Source organism: Gekko japonicus, unplaced genomic scaffold (genome assembly GCF_001447785.1).
Source record: "Gekko japonicus isolate JY-2015 unplaced genomic scaffold, Gekko_japonicus_V1.1 scaffold2065, whole genome shotgun sequence".
Taxonomy (NCBI): domain Eukaryota; kingdom Metazoa; phylum Chordata; class Lepidosauria; order Squamata; family Gekkonidae; genus Gekko; species Gekko japonicus.
This window is the reverse complement of record NW_015173198.1, coordinates 137156-156002: the sequence shown is the minus strand read 5'-3', so window position 1 is coordinate 156002 and position 18847 is coordinate 137156. Positions and strand designations below refer to the sequence as shown.

The following is an 18847-nucleotide window of genomic DNA, read 5'->3' as shown; positions in this document are numbered from 1 at the left end:
ATGTCGGGAGGCTCTGAGGCAACCGATGCCGACGAGCTGGATGGACCGGGGGAACACTCCGCACCCAACTGGTGACTTACGAGCCCCATTTGGTCGACATCGTACAAGGCTGTCTCCACCTGATGGTCTGGAGAGTCTAGCACAAGTAACGTCGTTTCAGACGCGACCTGGTTCACCTGTATCGATGCCATCGGTGTCGAACCAGTCGGTATCGATGGTGGCGGAAGGGCCGGCGCTGCTGGCACAGAGTCCTTCTTAGCAGGCTTCAACGCCTTGGCCCCCTTCTGCGTCGCCACTGAGAAGTCCGACTTCCTGGCCTTCTTAGCAGGGGTGGATGCTGCGGAAGGAACGTTCGGTACCTTAGGTTTTGGGTTTGACCTCTCAGTATCGGACACGGACTTAACCTTCGACGTCGACGGCTTCGATGTCGATGCGTCAGCAGCGGAAGATATGACGACGGAGGAAATAACCGGCGGGTCAGCCATCGGTTGAAGCGCCTTCTCCAAAAGAAAAACTCTCAAACGTGCCGCTCTGTTTTTCCGAGTTTGGTTGGAAAACTGCGCACAATGTTCACAAGAGTCTGGCTTGTGGGTCTCCCCAAGACAAAAGATACAGTACTCATGTCCGTCTGGAGGAGCCAATTTAGATCCACAAGTACGACAACGGTTGAAAAATCCCCACTTCTTTGACTTTTTTGTCTTCTTCTTCTCCCTAGACTGAGGAGAAAAAGCCAGCGACAAGGAGGGTGGGGGGCGGGTTGGCCAGCGGCCCGAAGGCCTGAGGTAATTTTACCTCAGACGACGAAAAACAAAAAGTCTCTCTTTTTTTGTCAAAACATAGAAAGAAAAAGAAACTAAAGAAAAACTGAAGCGAAAAACGAGAGCTAATCACTAAAAAGTGATCCAAAAGCAGCGATCCGGCCAGACCTCTCGAAGAAAGGTCTGCTCAGCGCGGCGGAAAGGAAAGAACTGGCGGGATGTCCGTGCCTGCCCTTCTGGGCATGCTCACTGGGGCTCCTGAGCATGCTCAGTTGGGACAGGCACGAAAATCCTTGTAAGAGAGCTTGCTAGGCACCGGCAGATCCAGCGCAGGCGCACTAGATCCCATTGGTGTGAAGCACAGAGACCACGAAGAAGATCAAGTAGAGGTATGAAATTGGGCATACCCAAGCCGAAACTGTACCTGAAATTAGCTGTTGCAGGTCAGCTTTGGGACACCAAAGTGACTAAAAACACTCCTGAAATTCTTGGAGCAAAGAAAATGTATTATTCTAGAATTTTGAGAGCATTCTGGAGAGGTGCAGGAGAGGAGAAGGAAAGAGAGGAAGCAGCCTGGGAAACAGCTATTAGTCAATGCCTCTCTTCCGGCTCTTAAGGGAAAGCGAATGCTGATTAACAGCTGATGGTTGGGCAGAGCTAAACTCCACCCATGGCCTTTTACATCACAAAAGGGAAAGGACTGAACTGGCCCCAGACTTACCTGCTGGAGACATCTTCCCACGGCCGGCATTAGAGGCAGCAAAGCCCACCATCGCAGATGAAAAAGGATGGGTGGGTGGGATCATGGACTTCAGTGCCGCTTGGTTGTCAAGGTGGCCATCTCCTCCATTTTGAAATGAGCAACTGAATGGCAATATGTCTATCAAGTTCTCTGAACTCCCACCTTTCCTTTTAAAGTGTCTATCTCCGTCCATTGTGGAGATACAAAGGAAAAGGCATAACTCTGTCACCAAAAGCTGGGAATTCAAAGAACCTGACAGACATATAGCTGTATTGTTATATCAAGACAATGCTATTCAACTGCCAGTTTTATATGGGAGGGGGGGGGGAGGAAATGGCTCCAGTGGTGGCCAAGCTTTGCTGAAGTCCAGGATTCCGCTCACCTTTTCCCAGCGTGCCGGAGGGGCTCTGCCACCTCTGATGATGCTGGTGGTGGGGAGAAGACTCCAGTGGGGACAAAGGCAGAATGGTGATCCGGGGCCAGATTCGTTCTTCCTCACTCCTGCTGCTTCTGCAGGATGCATAGAAAAAATAATATCACAAATAATGGTCTCAAATTTTCAGGACCCCTCAAAACCCCATCCTAAATCGGTAACACTCCTCTTGAAAAAAATGGTTTAATGAAAACATGGCCCAATCTGAAATCAGGATCCAAAATTAATGCAAAACAGTTTGAAGCACACTCCTCCAGCAACTGGAGGTGGGATTGTTCGCCCCATTCTCTCTTTGCACTGCACGGAAGACGAGAGGTAGGTGTGTGATCAGAGTAACAGGTTCATGCGCCTTCAGCTTAATCTTGTGGTCTTCCACATTCTCATTTTCCTTGTTTGTAAGATCCTGTTGCTTGGGGGAGGGGGAGGGAGTTCTTTTCCACAGATGTTTTGCTCCTTCTAGTGGTCAATTTGATATTACATCACTGTATGTCTCACATAAAAACCTGATATGCTGAACATAAAGTGATGTAATATGGAATTGACCAGTAGAGGGAGCCAAAACACATGCAGAACAGGAAAAAACTCCTCAAGCAACAGGAACATACAAGGACAATGAGAATGCAGAAAAGCCCATTGACCTGATGTGATGTCTGAATGCAGACTAACAAACAGTGGCATGGTGGTTAGGTCTGAGTTCAAATCCTCCCTCAACCACTAAACGCACTGAACGACCCTGGACCAGTCACCCTCTCTCAGTCTAACCTACCTCACAGGTTTGTTGTCAGGATAAAATGGTGAAGGGGACAAAACCATTTTATTCATTTTCATGACTTGTATGCCGCCCTTCCATCCAACTTAAGGTCCCCAAGGCAGCAAACAATCAACACAATCTTAAAATACAGAAGAAACTATGTATGCCTCCCTGAACTCCTTGGATGAAGGACAGAGTTAAAGTGTACTAAATAAACAAGTACAGTGAAAATCTGCAAAATTAAAGAGGCGAAGGACGACGTCCGCTTTCCTACATGCAAATCAAGACACTGAGCAACTGAAGACAATGACTTTCCTCTCACCTTTCATAGAAATTCTCCCCACAAGTTCACCACACTCCCCACCCCATTCTCTTCTGGGACTTCACGTAGATTTTGAAATGACTTCTTAAAACAAGCTTGTTTTAGGAAACATAGTGGAAGGCTCCTTTTATATTATAATTCGTATGATCTCCCCGACTGGTTTAAAAACCGGCTCATGAACCAAAATTCAGGCTGAACTTGGGCTGGTTCGGAGGTGATGCCTGCCTTTCCCAACAAGTATGAGCTTTTTTGACGCAGTGAGTTTATTCTAATGCCATGTATTCTACCTTCTGGATAAAAGTGAAGGTTACATCACATGGTGGGGCACGAAATCTGGGCTTCATGTGATGGAGACCCTCAACAGCGAGCGACACCCACCCTCGAATCTGACAGATGCACATATTTGCAAACACTTTACATTCCTTCACTTTAACCTGATTAAAGCTCCTTGACTAAAAGTCTTCAGCAGTCAAAAACCCTTCTGTTAAGTAGCGTCGTCTGGACACAACACCAAACCAATGGAAAAATCTCACAGCAGCAAGGGTACGGTTAGAGGAATCCATCAGATAAAAGGAGTAAAGCTAGCTTGTGATGAGACAAAGATGAAAAATTATCTAGGTTAAAAACCTATTTCTAAGGCAAATATAAGGAGGACATTCCAATAAAATATGAATTGAACCACCAATTTTCCTCAGAGAACAATCACAAGGGCAGTATGTAAACTGTAAAGCAGCCTTACAGAGCTCTGTGTTAACATAAGGACTTTTGCATTAACTTACTTTAAGAGTGGTACACATTTCATATGCTGTGCAGCTCTCTCTCTCATCATCTTAAGAATTCAATCGTCTAGAATGTCATGGCTCAGGTGGGGTGTCACCTGATGCTGCCACCACTCTGGTTTTAGGATCCCTTGAGAAGGCCCAGAGCACCCTCCCAAGACCTTCAGACCTCCCTTGTTTGGCCGAATAATAGGTGTGAGGACCAGGCAGAGTAAACAGCAAATAAAAGGTTAATTTTTTATAGGAGGTCAGCCCAATATGGGAAACAAACAAGGTGCAAGAACAATAACGACCAGTGGGTAAAGAGAAAATAAACCAAATGCCCTAACACAACTAGACTCACGGTCCCTAGTCCACTGTCTCAGTGGGGCCTGAGTCTGCCCACCCTTCCTCTCAGGGTGAGGGCCTCTCCCTGCAGCAGCCTTCCCTCTGGCCCTGCTCTCTTGGAAGAAAAACAGCTCTTCTTCTGTACCAGCTCTTTTATTATAAGTCCCCTTTCTCTGTGATTGGCTAAAATTGGCACCAAAAACTGTCAGAGGCTTCTGGGAGTTGTAGGCCTGGCCTCCTCCCACTGCTACTCAGGCTCCCTGGGCCTGCTAGGCCTTGCTTGCACAGCCCAGATCATGACAGAGAGTTTGAAAGTTTTTATCTTAAGCAAACCCAGCAGGAAAAGAACAATTAACACCCTGCCCGAGGAACAATTCTGTGAAACTCAAAAGCTTACAGAATGCACTGAGAAACCTGACTTGCCCCCCCCAAGGTTTTGCTCCTTTTTGGACACCATCCCCCAATTTCTCCAACATAGCCAGGTCACTCAGGTGAGATAGGAAAGGAGTAAAGAACTCACGCCATCAAGAAGTTTCCTCCAGTGTTGGAGATGCAGCCTCTCGTTGTGGGTGTGGCATTTTTGTCATAACCACAGGTCCCGCACAACAGTCCCAGATAGTAAAAGACAAGGATGAGTATCACCATGCAGCAGACAAGTAAGCAGCACAGCCACCTGATCGAAACAACAAAGACAAGTTTCGCCGTTCAAGCATGTGGTGTGGTATGACATTTAAGAAGGCAATCAAAGCAGCCGTCTCTGGTGAGATGGCCAATGTAGTGTATTGGAAACGGCTACATGAATCGTTCCATTAAGCCCCCATGTTAAGCTTGAGCCGATGGAAGGCTCCTCAGAGCGAACTTGCTATTGGTCGCTGCACAACAACGGCCAATCAGGACTCTACCAATTCCCCAAGCGGGAAGAACTCTCATTGGTCCTTATCCGCACAACCTCATTGGTTGTTAATTGTAAATAGGCGTGGCTATGTTAGCCCGGGAATGTTTAAAAGGAGCCTAGCTCCCAATGTTAATCTGTTCTGGTTATGAATGCGTTTAAGTGCTTGTTCGTTACTTCAAAAAAGCTGAATCACTTGCTGAAATCACTCTCCGGATCTTTGTTAGCGGCGATCTAACAGCCAAGAAAGGCATGCAGAAATTAAAAGAACTCCTGAATGTTATTAATCGTTTCAATCCCATTCTTAGCACCGGTAAAACAAGTTAGGAATGCAAAAATATGCACAGTTCCAACGCACCCTTGCACCATGATCATAGACTGCCCTGGTGTAGCATGGGAGGACGAGTCCTCATTGGAGGAGGACACCCCAAGCCCCACCTCGGGCCTCCCCAAAGGGACCCTGAGCCAGCAGGGCCCTCCGGCCTGCCCACGATCAAAGCCCCTCAGTCTACCAAAGCACCCCAGGAACACAGTGAAGGGAAGGACTCTGATAAATGGCCTTTTGAAGTAAAGAAGATGCTCAGAAAGTTCTCTCATAATAACTAACTTACTAATACAGAAGCTGTGAAAAACAAGAACTCTACAAGTATATTGTTTTACTAAGACTTTGAATATTAATATTTAGTTTAACACGGATGTGATCTCCCACTCTTGGGTTTTTAGTTAGTGTGGGTATCGTTCCTTTATCCATAAATATAGTTCCCCTCCCTATATTTTTCTTTGTAGTTTTGTAGTCTCATTTAAAAAAATAATAAAAATACCCCTCTGGGGGTTTAAAAAAAACCCACACCAAAAAACCCACAATTGGCTGAGTGTCTCTGCAGAGTGCAGCCAAACCCATTCTACTACAGTATTGCAAGCCTTACACAGCAGAAAAAAATGTCTGCATTAATAAGTTTCTCAGACATTTGGATCTAAGAAGCTTCTACCATTTTGGCTTGAATGGTACTTTCCCTCGGCTCCTGTGGGCTGCAAATTTTTTAAAGACTTTTAGTAAGTTACGGACTGCTGGTACTTCACCTATTGGTACTGCGGTCTTCATTTTAGGGGAGACAAATAGAGCATGCTCAGCTTTTCCATCAATCTTTTTCTAGCATGGATGAGACGAGGGGTCCCCAAACTTTTATGGCCTGCAGGCACCTTTGGAGTTCTGACAAAGGGAGGAGGCCAATGTCCCCTCTAAGCTGTGGGGTCTTGTGAGCAAAAATTCTACTTTGTGAGCTCCCGGCATTAAAGTTGTGAGCAAGCGATTTGGCTGCTGCATCAATTAGTTTGCTCTGGAGCCATCCTTCCTGAGCTAAGATAAAAAATGTGTGAGCCGGAGGCTAAAAAACTGTGAGCTAGCTCACACTAACTCACCTTAGAGGGAACACTGGAGGCGGGCACAACTACAAAGCGACTGCAGCAGCAGCTGGAGTGAACCACAAAATGGCTTCCACGGGAGGCGCAGCCAAGCACAGAATATCAGGGAGCGAGGTTAGGCACAGTTCAAATAGTTACGCTTCAGCATTTCAGCCCAGAAGCTCACCTGGATACCTTTTAAAGTGAACCTACACAGTAATATTGTGAAGATCTTTGAGCTGTTGTGGCAGCTGTAAAAACAGGTTGCTTACCTGTAACTGGTGATCTTCTAGTGGTCATCTGTGCATTCACACCCAAGGGATCTAGTGCGCATGCACTGAATTGATCGGCATTGTAGCAAGCTCTTAATGGATTTTCACGCCCAGACCACGGGCATGCGCAGGAACCCCACCACGCATGCCCAGAGGGGTGGGCGCGGACATCCCACCAGTTCCTTTCTTACCGCTGCAAATCAACCCCTATGGAAAATGTAGAAGCTAACAGCAGCGGGGAAGGAGGGTGGGTGGTGGGAATGCACAGATGAACACTCGAAGATCACCAGTTACAGGTAAGCAACCTGTTTATCTTCAACGTGGTCTCTGTGCTTCACACCCATGGGAGATTAGCGAGCAGTAGCCTACCTGGAGGAGGGTGCTGGCAGGTCCTTACTGCGTAGCCGAAGATAAGATGTGACGTCCCATGTTGGTACTAGAGTTCTTTCGGACGTCTAGGGCGTAGTGCCTTATGAAGGTGTTAGGCGTAGCCCACGTAGCTGCTCTGCAAATGTCCATCTGGGGCACTCCCTGGAGGAAGGCAGTGGAAGCTGCAACTGCTCGGGTTGAATGGGCCCTGATAGGGCCAGGCAATGGCTGTTTGGCGATCAGGTAGCAAAGGCAGCTGAGACCCGCAATCCACTTCGAAAGGTGCTGAGCCATGATGCGAGTCCCCAGCCTTGCTGGTGCGTATGAGACGAACAGTTGGGAGTCATGTCTTGCTGGGTGGGTTCTGTTCAGGTAGAACAGGGGCGCACGCTTGACATCCAAGGTGTGTAACAGTCTGTCCTCTGAGGATGTCAGAGCCGGGAAGAAATCCGGGAGGAAGACCTCTGCCTGTAAGTGGAATTCTGACACTACCTTTGGCAGGAGCGAGATGTCAGGTACGAGGCGGACACCGTCTGGCAAAAAGGACAAGTAAGGTGTGTCATGTCTGAAAGCCAGTATTTCTCCAACTCACCTCGCCGAGGTGACAGCAACCAGAAAGGCCGTCTTCCACGACAGGAATTTTAGGTCGCAAGTTGCGAACAGCTCAAAAGGTTTCCTTGTGAGTTGACGAAGAACTAGGGGAAGGTCCCAGGGGACGACAGGAGTTTTGATAGGAGGGTAGAGGTGCAACAGTCCCTTCAAAAAACGTTTTGAAAGCGGATGAGAGAACAGTGTGCATCCCTAGACTTGAACATGGTAGGCCGAAAGTGTGGCCAAATAAACTCTTAACGAGGAGTGAGAAAGTCCCGAGTCAGCGAGAGACAGGAGGAATTGAAAAACTTTCTTAAGACCTACGGAGGTGGCTCGAGGGGCATCCTCACCCAAGGAGGAACAGAATTTTTGCCATTTGTAATGGTATGACTTTTACGCAGTAGGCTTTCTGGCGTTTAGCAAAACATTTGCTACGAGGGTGGAAAAGCTGTGGACGCTATTCTCCAGGCTGTCAACGTCATCCGTGGCACGTCGTGGTACAGGAGAGGGGAGTCGGACAGGAAGAGGAGGTCCTGTGCCGGAGGAAATTGGTGGTAGACCCCTGCTGATAAATCGAGGATGGTCGAGAACCATGGTTGCCTCGGCCATCACGGGGTTATCAGGATGCAGTCCACACTGTCGCTGATGATTTTGCGGACCACTCTCAGAAGCAGGGGTAGTGGAGGGAAGAGATAGAGAAGTTATCTGGACCACGGATAGAGGAGACCATCTTCTCGAGACTGTGGGTCCCTGCCACCTCGGCTGCAGAACAGAGGACACTTTTTGTTGGCTCTGGTGGCAAAAACATCTACTTGGGGAACTCCCCACCTGCGGAAGAGTGGGAGAAGGTAGGTTGGGTTCATTTCCCACTCGTGGAGACTGAGTCCTGCTCGACTCAGATGGTCTGCCTGTACATTCATGTGTCCTGGGATGTGTGTGGCTACCAGGAAGATGTTGTGGGCGATACAAAGGTTCCATAACTGGATGGCAAGGTTGAAAAGGCGTAGGGAGACAGTGCCCCCTGGCTTGTTGACATAACTGAGGGCAGTGGTGTTGTCCGTGAGGACCGTAACAAATTTTCCCTTGATCAGAGGTAGGAAACTGGTGACAGCGAACTGTATTGCAAGCAGTTCCAGGAAGTTTATGTGCCATTTTCGTTCGTGAGTGTTCCACTTGCCTCCGACACAAAGACCCATCATGTGGGCACCCCAGCCCGGCAGGGAGGCGTCTGTGGTTAGGGTAATTTGGGGTGATGGAGGATAGAAGGGTGCTCCCTGGAAGAGATGGGAAGGGACAGTCCACCAAAGTAAAGTGTCTCGTATATTGGGAGGAGGGGTTAGGAGGGTGGTATGTGCGTTTTCCCTTGGTTCGAAGTTGGGGATAAACCATAGTTGTAGGTGACACATTTTTAATCTGGCAAAGACCATGACTGACGTAGTAGTGGCCATAACGCCGAGTGTATTTGGAAAGCCGTAACTGAAGGTTGGGTACAGATGACAGTGGCTAGGTGAATGATGTCTACTGCTCTGTTTTGTGGCAGGTGAGCCATGCAATTGTGGGAATCTAGTAGGGCACCGATGTACTGTATTTTCTGGACCAGTTGAAGTTGAGAGTTTTCCAGATTGACTTGTAGGCCCAGGTTTTCCAGGAGTACCAGTGTTTGAGATCAGGGCGTCCTTGGAGGATGCTACCAAGAGCCAATCGTCGATGTACGGGTAGATGGAGATACCCTTGGGATGAAGGAAAGCCACGACCACCACCATCATCTTTGTGAAGACCCTTGGTGCACTTGAAAGGCTGAATAGGAGGGCTGCATATTGGTAATGATGTTGACCAATTGTGAAGCATAGGTATTGGCGGTGGGACGGGTGGATGGTGAGGTAGAAATACGCGGCTGTGGAGGGGTGGATGGTGAGGTGGAAGTACACATCTTGGAGGTCGAGGGTGGCCATCCAGACGTTTTTCTGGAGGAGTGGCAGAATCTGCTGCAAGGACACCATGCAGAAGCGGTGGTAGGTCACAAAGCAGTTTAGCGCCCTTAGATATAATATTGGTCGAACGCCTCCATCCCGCTTTGGAACGGTAAAATAATGGGAATAGAATCCCCTGCCCTGTAGATGAAGTGGCACTGGCTCGATGGCTCCCTTCTGCAGAAGGATGGACACTTCTTCCAGGAGAGCTGGAGAAGAGGGTGTGGAGCGGAAGACAGGAGTAATGGGGTTCTGGTGGAATTGGATACGGTAGCCTCAGGTCAAGATGGACAGCACCCATTCATCTGTGGTGATATGTTGTCAGGTGTGAAGAAAGAGAGATAGACGGGTTTGAACTGACTTGGTGGGAAGGAAGTCAAAAGCCCTGCTTGGAGGACTTCGCCTACTTAGTGCGGAAAGATTGTTCTCCGGATCCAAACCTGGGTTTTTGAAAGGTGGTTTTTGGCCTCCTGAAGACGTACGTGGTCTCCATTGTCTGTCAGGAGATTGACGATTCGGAGTGTGCTTTTGCCAGGGCCTAGACCAAGTGCGAGGACGATATTGTTGCCTCATGGAGGATGAAACTCCTAGAGCGCGAGAAGCCTTTATGCTCTTATCCATATCTTGGAGTATGGAATCGGTAGTGCTGTTGAAGAGACCAAGGCCATCGAAGGAGAGGTCTTCGACATAAGACCTAGTATCTTGTGGAAGATTGGTATTATGGCGCCTCCTTAGAGCTATTGCTGAGGCCATTGTTCTTGAGGAAGCGTCTAGGGCATGTTTGGAAGTGTTGATCTGCTGCTTCGCAAGTACCATGCCTTCCTTCTGAATAATTCTGGGTGCCTGAAGCTTGTCTTCGGGGAGATGAGTCAGGAGTTCAGAAAACCTTTCCCACAGAGTGTACTGGTATCTGCTCACGCTGGCTAAGTAATTTGTGGTTTTTACTGCCAATGCTCCTGTGGAGTAGATGCGTCTCCCAAACGCGTCTAATTTTCTACTTTCCCTGTCAGAAGGTACAGAGTGTGTTCGTTTGGACTTGGACGAGAATGTTACAACCATAGAGCTTGGCTGAGGGTGGGAGAATAAAAATTCGGCTCCGGTCTCCTGGACTCTATACATGTGGTCCAGGCGTCTTGTTGACACTGGAGCTGATGAAGATTTCTCCCATGGTGCTTTTGCAGCTTGTAAAAGGACCGTGGACATGGGCAGTGCTATGGTAGTGGAGGTATCCAGTTGCACGATATCGAAGACGGCATCTATAACCTGTGGCATTGTACATTGTACAGCTTGCTACAATGCCGATCGATCCAGCGCACACGCACTAGATCCCTTGGGTGTGAAGCACAGAGACCATGTCGAAGATCTGAAGCAACTTTTCAAAACTTGGCACAGCCAATCAGATTTCCAATGACAAAGTCCCACCCAGTCCTCCCCGCTTTCTACGGACACTTGGCAGATGCCAGGAAAGGTGCTGGCAGACTCCATGTTGCCCATGGATTAGAATGATACTTCTCCTTTTCCACAAATCCGTGGCTTTAGCCATATATAAAGGCCTGGTTTCAAGCAAACGAGACCCAAAGGTTGGAACACTTTCCCTATGAAGAAAGGTTAAAACGCTTGGGGCTCTTTAGCTTGTAGAAAGGACGGCTGAGGGCGGGGCGATATGACTGAGGTTTATAAGATTATGCATGGGATGGAGCAGGTCAAGAAAGAAGTTCCTTTCTCCCTTTCCCACAAGACAAAAACTCGTTGGCACTCCATGAAATTGCTGAGCAGTCGGGTTAGAGCAGATAAAAGGAAGTACTTCTTCACCCAACGAGTGATTAGCACATGGAATTCACTGCCACAGGAGGTGGCGGCAGCTGCAAGCATGGACAGCTTTAAGAGGGAATTGGATAAACATATGGAACAGAGGTCCATCAGTGGCTATTAGTCACAAGGTACAGATAGGAACTCTCAGTCTGGGGGAAGGGATGCTCTGTATTCTTGGTGCTTGGGGGTGTGTGCAAGAGTGGGAGGGCCCCACTGATGGACCTCCTGATGGCACCTGGTATTTTTGGCCACTGTGTGACAGAGTGTTGGACTAGATGGGCTATTGGCCTGATCCAACATTGGCTTCTCTTATGTTCTTATGAGGACACAGAGCCCAGAAACAGAAAACCCGTATGACGGAGTGGGAGACTCCCCAGATGAATATGACCAGAGTTAGGCCAATTCTATTCCAGAGTTAGGCACATGCTAAAGATAGGGTTGCCAAGCTCCCTGTGGGGCCTGGAGAGCTCTCAGAATTACAACTGATCTCCAGAAAACAGAGATCAGATCCCCTGGAGAAAATGGCTGTTTTGGAGGGTGGACTCTGTGACATAATACCCAGATGCGGTCCCTCCCAAACTTTCCCCTCCCTGGCCTCCACCCCCAAATCTTCCGGAATTTCCAAGCCGCAGTTGGCAACCCTGGCTAAAGTCCACCAGAAGACTTTAAATCTGTGTTCAAAACAGGTTTCAATATACTCATGGAGACCAGGCCTCCTTCTCACCACAAGGCTTCACCTCTCCGTTCTTCCGTAGCAACAGGCCCGACTTCTCCTCTTGTCACTTCAGGTGCTTTCCTATTCTTCATACAACTCTTTTGTTTTTCTAAAGTACCGGTAATCTGATCTGGGCTCTTAACTTTATCTATCATGAGTCAACATCTGCCACAAGCCATCAAGGAGAAAATCTCGACAAAACTTTGGTTCTCATCTTCTAGGCGGCAAATTTCCTGTGAGCTGGTTCTGGGACAGGCAGGCTAAATCTCCTGTGAGCTAGTTCTGCAGATTTCTGTTCATGGTTCAATTTTTGTTGTTGTTGTTATCACTCCTGAGAGCCAGTTTTGTGTAGTGGTTAAGTGCGCGGACTCTAATCTGGGAGAACCAGGTTTGATTCCCCACTCCTCCCCTTGCAGCTGCTGTAAGACCTTGGGCAAGCCCATAGTTCTGGCACAGCTGTTCTTGAAAAAGAGCAGTTTCTGTCAGAGCTCTCTCTCAGCCCCACCTACCTCACAGGGTGTCTGTTGTGGGGAGGGGAAGGGAAAGGAGTTTGTAAGCCACTCTGAGACTCTTTGGGGTATAAATCCAATTCTTCTCTTCTTCTTAAAAAGAAGTGTTTAAATTTATATTTTCCCTCTAGGGAAAGTCTAGCTGCATTTCGATCCCTCACTAACTACTGTTTGTTTGTTGGGGCCTACATTTCTAGGACACTTCAAATTGGTACACTGATTTGATCTACCTGAAAACGTGGCTGTGTCAAGAGCCTGGCGTTTCCTCCAGTTTTGCTGTAGGTTTTACTTTCCTCAAACTTTCCTCAAACGTGACACAGTCATCGGATTAAGTTGGGAGAGTAGTAGTTTCACTGGAGTCCTAGAAGTAGAGGCACAATGCTATAGCCAAAATGGTATGCATGTACCTGTAGAAGTCATACTGCTCCACTAAAGGAAAATAATCTTCAACGTATGCCTCACTCTGAGTAAGATATAAAGCGAAGTCTGCCAGTATCTTCTGGACAGGAAGTGTTTTAGTAAATGCTGTGATATTTGAACCAATGGCTTCCAGGACATTTTTGATATCTGGAAGGGAAAAAAAGGAACACGTTTATGACAACTGTCATATAGCTGCATGGGATAAAACGATATACTAGCAAAAAGACTTCCTGACTTGCAGCCACATGAAGCATAACACAGCATGAAGAAAAGCAAGCCACAAAGACAGTCCCAGTGTAAGAGAGCATTTAACCACATGCAACCAAACATGATGCGAAATAAAAAGTTTATGCATGTTGGTGTAAGCCAGATTTTCCTACTTCTGTATGTTCATAACAAGCCCTGATGGGGATGACCCAAGCTAGCCTGATCTCATGGGACTGCGGAAGCTAAGCAGGGTCGGCCCTGGTTAGTGTTTGGGTGGGAGACCACCAAGGAAGTCCAGGGTTGTGATGTGCAGGTAGGCAATGGCAAACTACCTCTGAACATCTCTGGCCTTGCAAACCCCATGGGGTTGCCTTAAGAGCATTAATTAACTAGTTCTCACTGTGGAGGGAAAGCTCTCTCTGCATGTGGCAGATCTCAAGATGGAATACTGCCCACGGGGGGTGGGGGGTGGGATTGGCATACACAGAAACACAGGTGTCAGGGAGAAGGAATCTAACCTGACCTCCCCCCTGACAGGTGAGAGTGGATGGGCACAATCCAGATAGGAAAACAGGACTGGACAGGCCCTGGGGTGAATCTCATGGATCTGTCCTGTTAAATCCCAGCACCTTCCTCTAGCGCAAGGTGCCATGGTTAGCAGAACAGGGGAAGGTCCCACTGTCAACATAACAGATCCACGTGACTCCATCCACCACGTTTCTCTCTAAGCAATTAAACCAAGCGAGCTGCGCAATGTTTGCTTGAACTGGCGCGTCCCTGGATGATGCCCAGTCTGCTCAACCTGGATTCATTCTGGATACAGACACCATGGTCAAAACACACCTCGTACAATCCAGTTCATTCCTTCCTTTCCCCCCATGGCATGAGCACTAGAGGGCACCCAGAATTCATAAGGCTGAAACTTCTTCCAAGAAAGTTACAGTCAGGCTCACAGAACAGGTGCTGTACAAGACGACAATAAAAACCATACAGAAGTACAGATTTTATCTTTCTAACTCAAGAAGCCTTAAAAGAGGTCTGCGCAAAAGACTGCTGCTCCTAGGGCTGGCTACGAAATCCGGTCAGGCAGATTTCTCAATCAAATATTGGTGTCCTCGCCATCAAACAGGCAATTATACAACAAGCTGTCCAAAAAGCAGTATGTGCTTTTTGGTGTTTTTATTGTTGCCATGAACACTGGGGATATCTACTTAAAATTCCATACATCTACATACCTGCTGTGACCCCAAGATACAGAGTCCCCCCCAAAAAAAGCCACCCGTGCATTGCAAAATACAAGCCAAAAAGATAAAAGGGAAGGGGACTTTTATAAAAAGCATAAAGGACTAATAAATGTAGAGGGGGTATCATTAGTCCTCCATGTAATACAGAATTGTGTACTTCTGCAAAACAGAAACAAAAGAATAAAAACTTCTTAGAATTAGTCCTTTGTGTTCCAAAAACCTTATGTTTTCAGGGTTTTTTAACTGTTCAATAACTGAAATGAAAGGGCCTTCTGTAATTTTGTTGTTGTGTACATTGTAACATATGGATGCACTTTTCCTACGATCTCCCATTCTCAGGATTACGGGAGAACCGTATATCCGTGAGACTTAAAAAACCTTCTCCCCAGGGTTCATGTACTCATGGGAGACTGGGAAATGGGGAGAAGCATCCGCTCTTTAATCCTCAAGTTTTGCTCCTCAAAGATGCAGGAAACTGAACAGAAGATCATTGGAGGGAAACCTCTGGATTAAAGATAGGAAATTCTAATTGGAATGAGCTGGAGGAAATCTGCCCATCCCCAACTGCATCTCTACATAACACAGCAGCAGATGTTTTAACGACATTCTGAGTTCCACAGGAACAAAGAGGGCTTGCAAAAGGATCACAAAATCCTCTGCCAGTAACAAAACATGGGGTTTTCTAGAAGAAGGGGAGGGGAGGAGGAGGAGATTGGATTTATACCCCGCCCTTCACTTTGAGTCTCAGAGTGGTTTACAAACTCCATTCCCGTCCCCTCCCCACAACAGACACCCTGTGAGGTAGGTGGGGCTGAGAGAGCTGTGAGAGAACTGCTTGTGAGAGAACAGCTCTGACAGAACTGCAGCTTGCCCAAGGTCATCCAGCCAGATGCAAGTGGAGGAGTGGGGAATCAAACCCGGTTCTCCCAGATTAGAGTCCGCGCACTTAACCACTACACCAAACTGGCTCTAAGGATCTGTCAGAACGAATTTAGACTCTACATATGATACCCAAGAGATTGTTTTCTCTCCCCTCTGGATGTTTTCCCATCAAGATAGTCTGCAATGCACTCTTCACTCGAGAAGGACATTCAACATATTTGGGATGAGCACACTGGATAATCTTATCTAGAAAAGACCAGGGACATCCGTTGCTCATTATAGCTATAAATTTGATTGCTCCCAAGTTTTGGTTTTTTAAATGATGCACTGAAGTGACATAAAACACAGGGTGCAACCCAAAAACCAGGCAAAGGCAGATGTAACTTTCATACAGAACTTACAGAGAACTCGTCAACCACAATATGAGCCCAGCAGCTCCCCTGCATCACAACTGAGGCCCCAGCGAATCAAACACTGGTTCAGACGTCAGTCTTGCTTTCTCTCGAAGCTCCGGGCAGGCTGGCTGCTTTTTATTTTTAATATATGTTTATTCGTTTGAACTTTTATTTACAGCCTTTTCACAATTTAAGTGCAAAACTGCTCTGGCAATCTGGCACCTTGAATGGTGTCCACAGAAAGCTTTTCTGGTACCAAACTTAATCAGACATACACACACCCAGCACAAATGCAGTACTTGGGATTTCAGAGCTTGCTGCGGAAAATCACAAAATAAGTTTGAATCATATATAGTCAGGTATGCCCATTACATCTGTTTTTTACCCAAAGCAAGCAGCCTTAAGTTGCACTGATTCAAACAAAGAAAGTTAAGAACATGCTCAGTTCTCTCACTGAAAACAATAACTCGTGTACATCAAAGAACAAGATGGGAAAAGCTTAATGACTTAATGCATATTAACGATGACTGAGGAGCCAATGATGTTGCATATAACATCTCCCAGGTTAAATTACTTAAATTAAAAAGCATGGTATTTTGAGCAAGCTTTGGCTATTTTTTCCCCCCGAAACAGCTGCACAGTATGCCACGTTTATACCCGTACTGTGTTTTGTTTTTAGCAAACTTACAGGGAACGGCTGCTTATATTTTCAGAACAGGTCCACAATGCAAGAATAAAAATTAAAAGAGGTTAATGCATATTCTGGTGTTCTGAGTCCACCAACCCATGTCCTTTTGACAACAGCTTATGAGTTAGCTACTTTCACAGTGCTTCAATGATACAAAACACAAATCATATATTACAATCCGTGTTCCCTCTAAGCTGAGTTAGTGTGAGCTAGCTCAGAGTTTTTTAGCCTCCAGTTCACAGATTTTTGTCTGAGCCCAGGAAGGATGGGCTCCAAAGCAAACAAATTTATACAGTCGCCAAATTGCTTGCTCATAACTTTAATGCCAGTCGCTCACAGAGTAGGATCTTTGCTCACAAGACTCTACAGCTTAGAGGGAGCGTTGATCACAATCATTCTAAAGCAGGGAACAGCCAAACGGAAGCTGATGGGCCAAATCCAGACTCTGAAGCAAACTATGCTGGACCCAGACAGCACTGTCAAATGTTAACGGTGTGTGTTTGTGTTTTAAGAAAATCTGTGTGGTTTTTGCTCAAAAGGGAGAGAAAAACAATTGCAAGTTGTAGGAGTTGAGATGATGCACACACTAATGTTACATCTTTCTTCTGAAGTGTCCATGCAATGTGTATGTGAACATTCCTTGATAAATGTGTAAGTAATGCTACCCCTGAGTACGTATTGCTTAAGGGTGCCAACTGGCCAACTAGCAGAGGTTTTATATGCAGGAATAAGCAGTTGAAGCTTTTCATGGCACTTTAGTAAACAACAGCACCTGATAACTGCTGCAGATCACATTTATATTAAAGAGAAAACTGGGGGGACCAGCTTAAAAGAAGGCAAGCCCACCTGAGTGCCTTTGAGTTGTGATGTAGGGTTGCCAACCTCCAGGTGGGGCCTGGAGATCCACTATTACAGCTGACCTCCAGCTCACAGAGATCAGCTCCCCTGTAGAAAATGGCTGCTTTGGAGGGTGGACTCTGTGGCCTTGTACCCTGCTGAGGTCCCACCCCTCCCCAAACCCCACCCTCCCCAAGTTCCACCCCCAAAACCCAGAGTGGGCAGCCCTAGTTGTGAAACCCTCCCCCTGTTAAGTAGCAAGACTTTATTGAGAAGCTTGAACTTCAGGAGCGTTAATTGTGGGACCAAGATTCTGGAAGCAGCAGTCCAGGAACCAGACCAAAGCTGGCCATCTGTTATCTAAGGCATCTCCACATGAAGAAGATTTAACACCGATGACAAGCCCTTGTGGTTTCTTTCGGCCACGGTGTGTCTGCATAGATGTACAAGTGCGGGTGGTGTGTAGAAGGCGGCCACTTCTAAGCCTTTGCTTAGAGTCAAAGAATTGGAAGGGGCCATGCAGGCCATCTAGTCCAACCGCCTCCTTCCGAGGAGTCTGTAGTCACCGCTCCTGCCAGGAGAACATGTCCTTCCTCTGGGACTGGCTGCCAAGAGGACGTGGCTGGATTCCCGTTGTCTAGGTAATTCCCCCTCAAGTGACCCCCCTCCCCCACATCAATAATGTCCTCAGGCCTTAATGTGCTCATAGATACTTCCTCAGCCTACCACAAACAATAAACACACTCCAGTTCAGTTTTTTTTTAAAAGTATTAACAATATTATGACAAACGTTCATCACAAATCAGTTCGGACATTGTTTTGGCAAATCACTAGACATTGAAATACCAATGCAGATACTGCTAATATTTAAGAATGCTTGTTTATTTCAGAGACAAGGACTTATCTAATAAAAGCTAGATGAATACTAAGACAACAGCTCACTCAAAGCATTTAAACTATCGCAGCTAGAGAACGGATTCTCTTTTCTTTCTCACCTGATAAAATGTTCCTCGTTTGATTGAGCACCAAATCGGGAGTATTGTTAAATGCTGCATAACCCTAGAATTAAAAACTGAGATGTCCAAGAGCAGCTTGGAGAGAAAAGGTCAAGCCAACAAGTGTGCAGTCTCCAGTTTTTTTATGTTAGGTGGCTAAAAAGGGAAGCTGGAATATACATCAGTTAAGATTTCAAGTCGACTCCCCCCACCCCCACCCCGCAACTGATTACCCGTGAGCTTTCTTGGAGCTAACTCACACATCGACAAACACTCAATATTCTCACTGCTCAAGGCTCCGGTTCATAAGTAAACAATGGCAGCCATTACACACTGAAGGAGAAAGTGACACCCCCCTTTCTAAAAACCAAGGAGGCCTTGCTTCACACACCCAATACATGGGGCCGCCAATTCATAGGAACACCTCCTTGGATGTCCTCTGAAGGATCCCGTCTCTCCTCTACCACACGATGGATGACTGCCACCAATGTGTAGATTAGGCTGCTCCACTGACCCTATGAAATGCCGCTGTATTC

At 46.9% G+C, this 18847-nt stretch overlaps 1 protein-coding gene across 2 annotated transcripts in view; it reads right to left on the bottom strand.

Annotated features, from left to right (window-relative positions):
- The window catches only part of PROM1 (prominin 1), a 139224-nt gene that overhangs the window by 53638 nt on the left and 66739 nt on the right, over positions 1 to 18847 (bottom strand). Inside the window, exons 10-13 of one of the 2 annotated variants that reach the window (XM_015422650.1) lie at positions 18312 to 18375; positions 16480 to 16488; positions 13051 to 13210; positions 4633 to 4785 (exon numbers count right to left, since the gene is read on the bottom strand). In XM_015422650.1, coding sequence (XP_015278136.1) covers positions 4633 to 4785; positions 13051 to 13210; positions 16480 to 16488; positions 18312 to 18375 — 386 coding nt within the window. The remainder of the gene's footprint in view (positions 1 to 4632; positions 4786 to 13050; positions 13211 to 16479; positions 16489 to 18311; positions 18376 to 18847) is intronic. The other variant, XM_015422651.1, reaches the window with a different exon arrangement.